Source organism: Psittacula echo (genome assembly GCF_963264785.1).
Source record: "Psittacula echo genome assembly, chromosome: 6".
In the NCBI taxonomy this organism is placed as follows: Eukaryota; Metazoa; Chordata; class Aves; order Psittaciformes; family Psittacidae; genus Psittacula; species Psittacula echo.
In genome coordinates, this window is record NC_137743.1 from 28,935,814 (window position 1) to 28,949,902 (window position 14,089).

Genomic DNA, 14,089 nt, shown 5'->3' on the forward strand with positions numbered 1-14,089 from the left:
GGAGTACAACTGTGTATGTTCTGGTTTGTTCCTAACACTGAGGATCTCTCTGACTAAACACATCTTTCTCTTCCCAGCTTCATTAACCAGTTAATCTTCTTTCAGCACAACTTCATCTGCCACTTAACGATTAATTGTATCTGCACCTAAAAAATATTTGAAATGAAACATTCAGTTATTACAGAGCTTAAACACCCGGAATAAGGCTGCCATATGATTTCTTTATTTCAGAAATGATAAAGCACTTCAGCATTAAACTCTTGTTCTCTCCAACAGCAGCCGAGCCACTAAATTGATGACATGTGGATTAACTAAACAGTCTAGCAAATCATTGGTAGAAAGGGCTGTTTGTGAGGCATTTGGACTGCCGTCTGAACCCATTTGATGTGCAGGCGTTTCACAGTCATTACTCATTACCAATTGCTTCCTTGTGCAGTGTAATTTTCCAAAATGTCCTCCTTCATTTTCATGGAGAAGATCTCTACCATCACTTTCAACTGCAACTGCACCTATGGAGCTTGTTTCTTGAGACTGTGGTAAAACTTGAAGAAGATGAGGCCCAAAAGGTATTTTCTGCAGATTTTCTGCTTTAAATGTTGAAAAGCCAAACTCATGGGTTAGTAATCTGCAGCCCTCTGGTTCACAGCCAACTTCCCTTTTCTTCCTCTTGCACGAGGCAATTGTCCTTTGCTCTGCATCACTGCTGCTGGAACATGGCTGCTCTGATTCACTTGCCTTTTGACACTTGAAATATGCAGACACTGCTTTATTCAGGTACTGAAGATTGATTTCATGGGATGTTGCCTCAACCTAAGAAAACACCCAGGATACACTCAGTTAAAAGGAGATGTGTTTCAATTCAGTGTTGCGTGATTATCGTCCATAAATTACTTTTGCTATAAGAAGGGAAGGAATTTAAAATTCTTTTTCTCAGGCAGCAGAAAGACTCAGGGGAAGCTAAGCAAAATGTCAGTAACTCTCTGTTATCGCTGCTATAATGGGAGCAAGAGAGGGCTTACCTCTGTGGGATTCAGCCAGGGATCTCCATCACTGGGATTTTCTGCTGATTTTAGGGCACACACCAGCATTCGAGTTATTGCTTCTTCTACACGGGCTTCATGATCTGCATCCTGCCTCAAGGGAAGAGAAAGTGTTTGGAGACAGGTTAGCACCTGAGCGTCTCCAGAAAGCTGGCTCTTGGGAAGATCTTGGGAAGAAGTAAATTATAGGCTTGGTTTGAAAGCCCTACTCACGTATGCAAAGTCAGTGAAAGACTTCAGATTTGTGATACTCCTACTTGTGTACTGCACCCACATGGGTAGCGGCACAGGCTTTGATGTGACTACTCATCTGAATAAGGATTTGCAAAAAATAGATTCTAGTTGTGTATATAATCTTTTATTAGCGTTCTGTTAATTGAATCTGGTGCTTGAAACTACAATGCAATGTTAGCAATTAATGTATGCATTTATATAGCTGTTCAGGACTAGAAGAACCAGGCAAGCACATAGGAAATGTTATTTATCTACATATTATGTCTAATTTAAGTACTTAAAACATGCAGGATATTACAGCAAGGCAGCAACTATCTAGGGGCTACAGAGGCACAAATGTGAGTCTTAAGGAAATTCAGGAAATATTTTATCATGTAACAGCAGCTGACATACTGCTGCAGTTCAGCAGAAGGAAAACATGTTTTCTCTGAAAGCTCTCCTGCAAAACTGCAAATGAAGTAACTTGAGTCTTTGTTTCAGGCATTCACTTCCTGCATTATTCCCTCAGGCAGCTGGACACCAGCTAGTTTGGGACAGCAGGACAAAACTTTCTACGATCTTTTTTTAGCTTTCTTTCCCACTTAACTGAGGATTTTTTTGTATGTGGAAGGAAAGGTAATTTTTTTGTATATGGAAGGAGGTAATAAGACTTTCTAAACAAGAGGGGTGGTTTAGTCATTTCAAAGACAAGTGCCAAGGAGTGGAAACATAAATTTGCTTTAAGATGCTAAGACATATGAGTTTTGGAGGAAAGATATAACCCTGTCAGCTCTGAACTGTGACTTTGGGGAACACCACAAGCACACCATACATGTTGCTAGTATGAGTGCTGAAGGCAGTAATTCATCCTGGAAGCCTGAGCAGAATCTGGGATAGAAGCAGGGGGACATGCTCTTAGCATTCATTTAATCGCTTTGGATGCTTGGCTTGTTAATGGCCTCATATAACAAATTCCCAAAATGGAGTTTGGTATCATGTGGGAATTACTTCAGGTGTTGCACTCTTGGTATTCATCCTGGTCGCTGAATTAACAGGGTTGTAATTGCATGAGGGTATGTTAGGAAGCAAGGAATACTTTGAGTAGCTCACATCCAGCTGAAAGCAAATTAAACTTCTAAAGTCTTGCCAATATAATTAATAGTTTCAGTACGACTATAAATGCTGGCATGATGCACATCTGTCAATGTGAAAGCAGCTGGCAACAGCTGCAAGCAAGACTGCTTGATTTGGTAATGGAAATGTTCTCAGTATTGTTTTTTAGCATCCGTGTCAGATTTTATTGTTATAGATGGATTGCCTAACACCAGACAGTGCTGTTCAAACACCAACAGCTATAGGGACAACTTCTATAAGGAACTTTCATCTGGGTTGCAAAAGCAATACTTGCTTATGGCAAATATTTGGGGAAGGCAAGTGTGCATGTCACTCATTAGCAAGATCCAGCAAACACTCCTCTGTTTTTCGCACACAACTGCGTGCTTTAGCTGTCACCAAACAGGGTCTTAGTGACTTCTCCAAGACCTTTATGACTAGAAAGGCCATGGAGTTTTAGCTCCACTATTTCACTTTTTTTTCTTGCAGCACATAAGAACAGCTAGAAATGCTGTAGTCAAAGCACCACCCAGCCACCTGGGAGTTACCAGCCTAGCACAACCGATCCAATCCTGATGTGCTCCTCCAGAGGGGGACAATTTATGAGGCACAGCTTAGGGTACAAGTGTGCGTGTTGACATCAAGGTCTTTCTCTGGCACTAAACACCGCTTGACTACAGTCAGGGCTATGTGAGAGCTTGGTTTGGGCTGTGGCCCGCTGTTCTAAGTACATAGTCTCATTTGGAAAATTTCTTCATAAGGAAAACACCCAAGCAAGCTCCCCTGCTCTGCAACTGCTTGGTTTGATGCTGGTATGAGAAATGTATTATGGGGTCTTCATCTCCATGCAGATTTCCAATCTAATAAAGGTTTTAAAAAGGTAAGGGGAGAGGGAGGAAGGGAAAGGAGGAAAACACTATGTGTTTTAGTGAGGCAGCTTTCACAGTCTATTTCAAAGGGTCTTTATTTTCATTTATATTAAGCTAGGATTCATGATAAAGTAATAAGAAACAGAACACTTTCTGGAGCATTGAGATGTCCCTGCAGGGGGCTTGGACTAGATGACCTTTAAAGGTACCATCCAACCCAAACTACTCTGGTATTCCTGGAACCATTCCATACATACTGGTTAACATGAGCAAGAAAAATCAAAGCCTGGAGAAAAGAAAATTAATGAAATACTTGAGAAAATCCAACTCCAGGCAAATCAAAACTATTACAAAGAAATTAAAATTTAGAAGTCCTCTGCTACCCCCTTCCTATCACATTAATCCAATTTAAATTCTAATTTAGCTTTGCATGTAAGCATGTGCTTGAGGTGAAGTTGCTGTTTTGTTGTCCCCTGTTCAGCACAAAGCTAGTTAGCCTGTAAGAAATTGGACAAGAAAAGTTTAGCTTGTGTTTAATTGTTTGCCTGACTGAGGTAAACTTGCATGTGATTTCTGCTGAACTGAGTCTTCAGATTCGGAACCTTGGATAGTTCTTCAGGAAAAGCTGTATCCATAAGGGCACTTCTCTCCCCAACCTCTGAATACAGAACACCCAATAGGGCTGAACCTGGCAGGCAAAGGACAGATGTCCATGCAGACATGGAAGTGCTACATCACCATGACATAAAAAGGAAAATACCAGTTCAATCCAAGAGTTTATGCTGATAGTGATGGGATCAACGGATTCCACATAGTGCCACCAGTGCCTTGGAACAAGCAGGACCTGGAATTGGAGACACTGCATTAGATACTAGCAGAAGCTTGAAGAAAGATAATGTGGTTTATTTAAGGTGATGTGGGATGCAGAGGCAGAATGAGGCAAGGAATAAGGGTGGGGTAGGAGGTGATCTTTATTTCTTTCCTCTAAAGAGCCTTTTCTCAATCCTCTCTCTCCTCCCATTGTATCAATACTATTATGTAAGAAGAGGACACGATCCAGAATTAGCTCTGATCTAAACTCCTTCTCATGCAAAGCAGGACTGTAACCTTATAACTGCTCTAGGTAAGCAAGGTCTGGCTGTACGAAGGGAGTGCAGCTGGTGTAGCAGTAGAGCAGGGGTCTAGAGAAAGTCTCAGCCAAGCAGTATTCTGTAGACTCTCCAACTGAGCAGACTTCACAGTTGTAGAAGGACTGCCAGCTGGCTTCCCCCAAAACTAGGTATCCTAATGCTCATCTAGATGACTCGTAATATGGAGCTTTAATTCTGTAAATAATTACCAGTATTAAACTTGCCACTTTTAGTAGACAGGCTTTTAAAAGAGGGTGTCCCAGGAACCATGACAATCTAGTTTAGAGGAAAGCTTTACAACTATACTGGGATGATAGCTGTGACATAAAATTGATTCCAGCCCATGGCTTTTATGGTACAAAGACGTTAATGTTGTTCTGATGATACAGGACAAGCTTTACAGATTACTGAACATTAGATTAACATAGAGGTATCAAGTAAAGCATAAAAGATTGTTTTTGACAAGGAATATAAGTGGTCAGACACAGATAAAAATATACACTTCAGAACAGGGAAAGTAAAGCAATGATCAGTATCTGAATTGCAGGCAAATCTTTTTTTTGGTAGACACAAATTATTTAAAAGAATGTTCTACTTCCTACATAGCCCTGTGCTTCATTATATCAAAACACTAACGAAAATGTCTGCGTAGGGAACAATAACTGTGGCCTAGTCCTGCAAACAGTTACTTATAGGACAGTCAGAGCAGAGTCATTTTTGGGCCAGAGGACAAAATGTTCGCCACATTTTGTTGAATTCCACATTGAAACTCCACAGGTTTCAATTTAAGTCAAACAAAATCCGCATTAGCTCTCTAAAGGTCAAAACCATTTGGAAATCGTACTTTAATCCAGTGCAGCATACAGAGCAGAGAAGGAAGTCAGTCTGTGGAGGGCCATTAGTTGACAAATATCACAAATTGGTTATTCCTGACGTCTAAAAGTGTACAAAACCCTACACAGACTGAAGCCAAAACACATTTTCTACACTAAACAAGTTTGAGTGGTGCTTTTAGCACAGAAACCTACGCTTTCAAGTGCAGTTGCATTAGCTGCAGTGGGTTTATCTGTTAGGGTTAGGGTTTGCCCACGTTTCATTGACTACCAAATCATACAAACCTTCCCCTGCCCCCCACTCCTCTGTTCTATAGGGGAATCTTACACTAGACTCTGTTAAAGAATCTGGGTGCCCTCCAAATGACAGGATATAGTGATGAAGCCTGGAAAACTCTGTTAAACAGCAGAAGGTGTCATAACTTCTGGAGTAAGTAGCTGTTTACAACAACAAGGTCCTTTCTGTGAGATTTGCGTAGGAAGAGTGACCTTGCAATATGCTGGAGAAGTGGATGAAGACACTAGGGAATTAGAGTATGGTGCAGAGGGACAATGTAGTAAGGGCACAAAACCAAGAAGCAAATTAAGGGAAGTGTATAAATGTTTCAGTAAGAGGGTCTGCCTGGAAAATCAGGATGGAAATTAGGTATGGAATGGGCTGGCTCAACATGACGCTAATGCAAAGCAGAGACAGGACTTATTAGTCTATATTATTATATTATATATATTAGATTAGGTTATTTATATTAGATTAGATTATATATATATCTAGATATATATATAGATATATATATTAGATTAGATTATATATATATTAGACTATATTATTAGAAGAGATGTAACTGGGAGGAAAATATGTTCCTTCTCGCAACTAGTCCAGTCTTTTCAAACCAAAGTGAAGGAACTTGGTCTTTCAAGAGATTAATAAGGTTTCACTTGCCAGCAGGTTAAGGGTAATAACTGCAAAGTTGTGCATTTCAGCAGCTGGCACTGTTTGCTAATGCATTTTATAGGAAAGCTACACAGCTGTGGCTTAAGGAGACAAAATGGGTACCATCAAGACCCTTGCTCTCCCTCTTTTATTTCTGGGCAAGCTCATGCTTGATAAAATAAAGATTTATAGCAGCAAAAGAACTGAAATTAGAAAATGCTCAGGACTGAAACTTTAAGGAAGATGAAGAAATGGAAAAAAAAAAAAAAGAAGTAATTAAAAGCAAAAAATCCAGCTGGCAAGGCAAGCAGCAGAACTAACAAAAGACAAAAGAAAGAGTCCAGCAAAGAGAGGAGCAGGATTATTCTACCTTTACGAACAAGTATTCTTCTAGGTTTGCAAACTAGAAGCAAAAAATCCCCAAACAACTATCAACTCCACAATAAAATAAAGCAGACTTCCATTTGTTTATGAATATGGGACATAGATTTAGCTACATTTGAAGCTACATTTCAATAGCAAATGTGAAATTAAACCACAGTGAAATAACACACGGGTACACAAAAACATAGCAAACATTTTACAGGGAAAATGTAAAGTGCAAAATCAGGAAGTATTCCAAGTTAAGAGATAATCTTGTGTTAGCCTGCTTTCTACAGAATATATCTGGCTTTGTGGGCTGGGAAGATATTGATCTAAACAGCAACCAACCAGATAATTTTAATATTTAGGCTACTGATAGGCAAATATAGCAGATGAAGTCAAATTAGGACAGACACCCCAGAAAAGATAAAATGAAATTCTGGTCTGTAACGGAAGCAAAGAAACCAAGAGAACAGTTGGGAGAGCAAGTGAAGCAACGCTGAAGATTTGTACAGCACAGAGAACAGAACAGGTTTAAATTCTCAATGGACATGATTAACTCGATACAGTGCAAAGGTAGGCAAAGGTGGAATTGCTTCAAAAAGAGAGCATACCCTGGAGTGAAATACTATACCAAGAAATTTCTGCTCATTAGAAAAAGATATTTGGGTAAATGAGGAAGAAAAGGATGCCAGAATACCAGTGTAATGAGAAGAAAAGATGGGGGGTGTGGGGGGATGCAAGCAAGTCCCAGAGCTGTTTGCAACCCTGGAAATGAAGAATAAAATAAATGTGTAGTCAACTGTGTGGGGAGCACCACATGAGGACTGTGAGGACACTGCCACCCCAACCTATGCCAGGTCCCAGCTGCTGCCTGGCTGCCTTGGTACTAGGAAGGTGCTGCTTACCCTACCTCTTTCCTCCCTCCCGAGCTGGTGTCTTCCCATGTGCTGAAAACAGCGCACCAAGGGCTACTGACATCAGAAACACAGGCACAGGCTGGGGAAAAGCATGGTGAGCAGGAAGGGAATGTGGCTGTGTCCATAGGGACACAGGTGAGGGACTTAAAGAAGCTTAGGGAAGAGATGGAAAGGTAGACTTAGGAACTGTCAGCTTTCAGCTTCAGTTTGTTTGACTTTTTGGGCACTTGTGAGGCTCTCCATGTGTGTTGCAGGCTGAGTGCTGTTTTCATCAGCAACTCTAGTGTAAATTCAGCTCCTGGACCTTTCTGCCTCTTCTGTGATGGAGACAATAGTTTTGGTGTCTAGAGCTTGATCTGGGCTCTCTTCTTTCTCTATGGGGTGACTTGGGGCCAGCTCTGTAGTGTCCCACATGAAAATTCTATCTTCTTTCACTGAAACAGAATCATCAAGCATCTACTGTGTATGATGCTGCAAATTACTTTTGTTGGAGAAGACTTTAAGTGATTTTTCACTGCAAACCCTTTTAAAAAGTATTTTGTATACTTGTAGATGGAACATTTCATTGCCTTTTCAAAAGTTTGAATTATTACATTTCCTGACTTACTACAACACATTTTTCGGTACCAGTTGTATTTTTCTTGTTTTTTCACATTGTTTCGCACTTTAAGCCCAATCTGAAGTTCTCACCCATTTGCTCTAAAGGTGGCACATAGGGAAACCTGTCCCTGACTTGCAAAGATTTATTTCTGCTTGCTCAGGTTGGAAGTCAGAGCTCTTCCTGAGTTATTGAGAGCCTTGGCTGCTGAGCAGGATCCCATGGTGTGTTAGGTACTGTAGCAGGAGCACAGAAAGAGGAAACCTTGCAGCTATACGCAGGAACTTAGTGATAACTGTAGTCATGGGCACAGACTGTTTGAGGTGTATTTGTTTATAGACTTTCAGATAGATTTCAAGCAAACTGTAATGTTGATCTTTTATAAAAGTATTTTTTCCCCCATATGGTGACAGTGTTTTTCAAGGCTAGAAAGGAGCATCCTTCTTGGACTGGGTATGCCTCCAAGACTGGCTCAGTTAGGCCTTTCCTTGCACCTCTGGTGTATAGAGCTGTGCTGCAACTCCTCTGGCTCCAGGCTGCATCTGGGACACAAAGCCGGGAAGCAAGATAGCAGGCAGCAGGGCAGCTGAGTGCTGCCTGTAACAGCATGGGTCCTGGTGTACAATACCCTGCCTGAGGCAGCATGAGAGTGAATGGCACTGCTCTTGGAAGCCCAGTGTACAAGCTGGTTGCTCCCCACTAGGAGGGTAAATGTGTGGAGCCTTATTTGTCCATCTTCAGACAAGCTGGGATGTGCTTTCTAGTCTTTTTACCATTGTCTAGTTACATGGATTAAGAGGAAGATGGATTAAGAGCAATTACATTAATGAGCAGGAAGGAAGCAAGAAGCTGGTGAGACATCGGGCAGAGGAAAGAATGATCAATCATTTTGTATTTGTATAGCATCTCAAGGTTTTTTTGTAGCCTTTTCAGGTGGTACTAATTTTTCCTACTTTTAATAATCAAAAAAGTTAAGCATCTACGTGCTCCTTTTATAGCCTGTGCTGAAAGACAAGATGGGATGAATGTTCCTGCAGGACTGTAATTGTGTAAGACAGAGAGAATGAATCGCCATGTAGAGGTGCCAGGTTCCTCCCACTGATGGCAGACAGGACATCTGTCCTGGACAGGGTTTAAGTTGAAGGTGGCAGATCCTACGCTCTCTTAACACTTGTCCCAGAGTGTGGGGTGGAAGATACTAGAACAGACAAGTTTTGTCCCATCTGCAGCATTTCAAGCAGTATTTGTCCATTTGTGAGAGCGATCAAGGTATTAGTAAAAACAGACAGTGAGTGCAAATCCACCTCCTGTTCCATACTTACCACTCGGCCTTCTAATAATCACAGAGGTAAGCAGGTGCAAGTTTTTATAAGGAGTCCCTACATTTGTGTGTTACAAGTTGAGCTTGTAACTTTGCAGCTGAACAAGACTATATCCACAAACCCCTGAACTACTTGGCTAGCTATTTCAATAAGTTAGATATCTAAATTTTATCATAATTTGTACTGAGACCAGGTCACTAATGTATAACCAGAAGTTGCATTAAGGCTTCTGTGGAAACACAGCTGGCAGCCACTGATTAAGTACAGGATGAAATCTTACAAAACCTAAAGTCTCAGCCAACTACCAAAATTCATAGCAGAGATTCACCTCTGAACAACACAGTGAAGGGCACAAAGAATGCAACTGAAGTTCACGTTGTGCATTGGTACAATGTCATATGAAGAAATTGTGCTTTAAAGCCTTAAATGTGTACAGAAAAATGGCTTTGTAGCAAACAGTGACCAGAAGGTGGCATTAGACACATTAAGTTTTTGATATTGAAAGCTTCACTCGCCACACACACAGTTACTCTCCTGAATACCTAAGAAAACCTTTGTCTTTGTTTTTCAACCCTTTATTCTTATAATATCTAATAAAAAATATTTTGTATACCCTCTGGGAAAGAATGGAGATGCTATGTATTATCACAAAATAAGGCTGGTTGCATACTCTGTAGTGACTGTATTAATTCTACATGAAACCCACTGCTAAGCACATATCAAGATTGCTATTATTTAGGGATCCTTTTCCCTGTTAACAAAGCAGTTCTATGCCATTCCTTTCCTCTCCATCAAGTGGAAGCAGTCCCCAGGCACCTGCCCTGTAAATTTCTGGATGAGATGCTGGAAAACCCAAAAGTAACTGATAAAATGGATGAAGGCAATACCTCACTGCTCCATCATTGCTTCTATATTACTTGCTCCCCAGAAATCCACACAGTAACTCCTCCATGGCAATGCAGGCAACTTGTATTACTGGGCTGGCTCAAGATTTTTATTCCTAGCAAGATTAATTTGTAATTGTTTTAAGCCTAATTAGAATTAAGATAATATCAAAGGTTTGCTACCATACTTGATCATTCCAAATGAGATTATAAATTGAAATACTGTTGGGGATCATGGATAATGCAGTGCTTAATGGATGTGGCATTTTTATCAATTGTAAAAATTTGTTCTTTTTGCTTTAAATTATTGAACACTGCAACTTTACAAAGTGCAGAATGTGAAACTAACCATCTGCTTCAGGAAGTATGACTAGGAGCTAATGTAGGGCAAACAATAAAAGTTGATCATAGATTTCCTATTTGCCACTGCAACAGCAGAAAAGCATACTCTTCCCAGTTGATAGGCATGATCCTCTTGTTGAAAACTACTATCCTGCTCCAATGTGCTATCTCGGCAGTTCACAGGAGTGCTCCTCACTCTGTCTCCTCAAAATTAACTGGATTGGTAAAATCCATTTTTTAAATTGTCAAAGGCAGCTGGGTTTGCCAGCTAGGGGCAAGGGAACACTCACACAAGTCTCTGAGCTGGCAGGTCAAAAAAGGTGAAAACATGTGGTAGGAGAATACTGAAAAGGCTCTAGAAGTGGCAACTCCACTGTCTTCAGTGATCAGAGCAATGAACACTGCAAAATTCTTTTGGAAAGGCCTGACAGTTTGAAATGTGCAGGAGCGTGTTGCAAGGACATGCACTGCTGAACAAATGAAAACGGGTAATTCTGACTCCAAATACCAACCATGCTGATTAAATAAAGAACGACACTATTTACAGCCGGAGACTAGGAATTAAGAGTCCTGAGTCCTACTCTCATACTGCTGCTGACTTGCCCATGTGGCTATAAGCCACGCTTATAACTTAAGTTATAAGTCCACTTATAACTGATCTTTCTCAGTAAAACAGTATTAATAATATCTTTGCACCCCCACGCTGTGAAACCTTTGGTTGGTGTGCACTGTAAATGCAAGTATCATCATTTCAGCACTGTGTTATTATTAAAGCAACAAGTTGGGCCAATGTTCCCTGATGATCAAAACATGAGTTCCTCTGCTGGCTCTACACGTTTATTAATCAAACACATTTTATGGAGCATATTGGTTTCAGAGTAGACAGGTTGAGCACTGTTCAGGAAAATTTTAAAGCAGACAAATTGGAGGTGACTGCAAGAAGTGGGATGGAATTGGGCAGCTGACTGAACTAACTGTCCAAATGTTTGCAGTTTTTTGTACAAAAAGGGCTAGCAAAGTAACTGTGAGCAAAGAAAGTTCCCGTGCTGAGAGATATCTATCAAGCCTAAGTGCAGAATATAGGGATAGGGAAGTTCCACAGTCTATTTGTTAAGATCCCCTAGCTCTTAATTTGCCAGTTAAATAATTTACTATAATCTTTAAAGTAATGTAAAGCTCATATGTGAACAGTACCTGTCCTGGACTTAGCGTAACAACATGGGCTGTTGTGTTCCTAAACTTGGGAAAGCGTTTCAGATCAGGATTGGTAATGTTGACTTTGCTGAATACGCTGGATTCCTCATAAGGGATCCTGGTGGGATAAAGGGAACCGGTGTCACCAGGTGGGAAGAGGTGCCATCTCTTCCTGAAAATAGACAGAAGATAAAAATGTATTCAATGCATGTCAGTTACAGCGAAGAACTAAAGGCTTTCAATAAAACATAAGTCTGCCTCACTGCGTGAATCTCCTACGCAGTGAGAACACAGACAGTGCTTACAGGCTGTCTTCTAAAAGTGTTTTTAAAATATTCCACTTTTTAATTTTTTAACTGAAAAGATTTACAGCTTCTCACCAATTATTTTTAAAAGGCAGATAAAATGTAAAAAAAAAAAAAAGCTCTCCCATCTGGTTCTTCCTTCCTCCCTTTTACAGAGCCACACACAGCATTTACAGATGCTCAGAGCATTAAAAATTGCTCTATAAACCAGAGGAAGTGGTTTTGTTAGAGACAACATACTTTCGCTCACTGAATTAATAGCTGCTGCACCCATGAAGGTGGCAACTGTAAAGGGGTATCAACATGATCTTCTGTCTCCTATTCATCACCTGCAGTACTTACTTGGCTGTCAGTCACAAAACCTTCATTCTTAGTAAATCTCACCCTGATGCCCCTATGCCAAAGATGGCATAAATAAAAAAAGTCATCCATACATCCTGAAACACCTGTATTTTTTTGTGTTATCAGTAACACAAGATGAAAATGTGGCTTGTGTGGGCCACTGGGTGTTAGAACTTACTAGCATGACTAAATGCTCAGATGGAGCAGGACACAGCCATTCTGCTCCTGAGGGCACTTGTGTTCCAGTTTGCTCTCTGTATACCCAGAGAAGTGGGGCAACATGCTGCAGTGCAGGACCAAGCAGACCTGAGACATGGACCTTGTTCTCAGGAGCTCATGTCTCTAATTCACTTACATGGACCAGATCAAAGACAGAAAAAAGAATATGCCAGAACTGGTGGTGCCAGTTTTATGGGTATTATAAATGAAATATCTTAGGAGGTACATATGTTATTTAGAAATAGAAGTTTTATATGGCAGTACTTTAGGTGATGGAAATAACCAGAAAGGAATACACAGAGAGAATTTATTACATTTAAGAGCTGCCAGACAATCAGTACAACAGTGACCCATGCATTAAGCAATGGAAAAGTAAAGGCAGCACTTTACAGCACAGTTGGACAATTTGTGCAGCATTCCTATTTGTTTTAGACTCTACCAATATCATTTCTTTTTGTCCCCTTCCTTGGTACGTACTTCATGCTTTTTGCCTACTGCTTCTGGTTATCAGTTCTAAGTCACAGATCTGAAAATGGGAGAAAAGCAACCAAATGGCACAAAACCAGAAGAGATAAAGCAGAGCAGGAGAGGCAGAACTGCAGAGACTGCCAAAGATGGAAGTGCCATAGGACACTGACATTTCTGTGTAATTACCAAAGCTACTGCTGGGTGCAAGCACAAAAAACAGTTCTCCTGAAACTCAAGCCCTACTGCAACTTTTTGTTTTGCCATCCAGGCTAGACCCTCTGAAATGGCAGAGAGTAACTAGGTTAGGAGGCTCATGGGTTAATCCTGCAGGCTCTTGACAAAGCAATATCATGAAGCAAAAAATTAAGAAGCCTGAGGGATGCAAGGAGGAAATTCAAGATAGGAACAAAGGGCTAAGGAGTCATCCCTGGCTTTCCTGCAAAGGCAAATCTATTTAAGTTTAGCATAAGCTTATATTCTGTTACAGAGCCTCTCTTGTTTGTGAGTCTCAAAAGGGAATCTTTCTGCTCTGAAGAAGCACAGGATTTGCAAGCTTGTGGAAGTTTGCAATCTATTTATAGGCTTTGCTGTGAAGAGGAAAACAACTTTGTCTTTTCAGGCCATGCAAAGGCTTTAGGCTGCTTCTTTCCCTGAGAGAAACAAGAATTTTGCTCTGCCAGAGGGGGAGGAAATGTCTTGAGAAGGCAGGCAAAATTGCTATGTGATGCTGGAACTCTGGCTTGAGTTCAACACCCGAAGGTAGAGATCAAAGTGTCAGGGCAGGTATCAAGTCTGCTAAATTACTGTACTTACTTAGTACACCCGGTATTTAGGTGGATCCTTAGATGATATTTAGCCATGTAAATCTCACGGTTTTCAATGAGATTTCTGGCTCATAAATACACTTAAGTGTCTGGACTTTAGTGCATAATGCTTACTGATGTGATCTGAAGTCTACAGACTGGCTGCAGCAAAACAGTGCCGAGTGTGGCTTCCAGAATGT

General features: G+C 40.6%; 1 protein-coding gene across 3 annotated transcripts in view; it reads right to left on the bottom strand.

Annotated features, from left to right (window-relative positions):
- Positions 1-217: 217 nt before the first annotated feature.
- HSPBAP1 (HSPB1 associated protein 1) overlaps positions 218-14,089 on the bottom strand; it is a 38,917-nt gene continuing 25,045 nt past the window's right edge. For all 3 annotated transcript variants that reach the window (XM_080621578.1, XM_080621580.1, XM_080621579.1), the window contains 4 exons: positions 11,753-11,924; positions 3,996-4,079; positions 1,020-1,130; positions 218-810 (listed from right to left, as the gene is read on the bottom strand). In XM_080621578.1, coding sequence (XP_080477704.1) covers positions 253-810; positions 1,020-1,130; positions 3,996-4,079; positions 11,753-11,924 — 925 coding nt within the window. In that variant the 3' untranslated portion in view covers positions 218-252. The remainder of the gene's footprint in view (positions 811-1,019; positions 1,131-3,995; positions 4,080-11,752; positions 11,925-14,089) is intronic.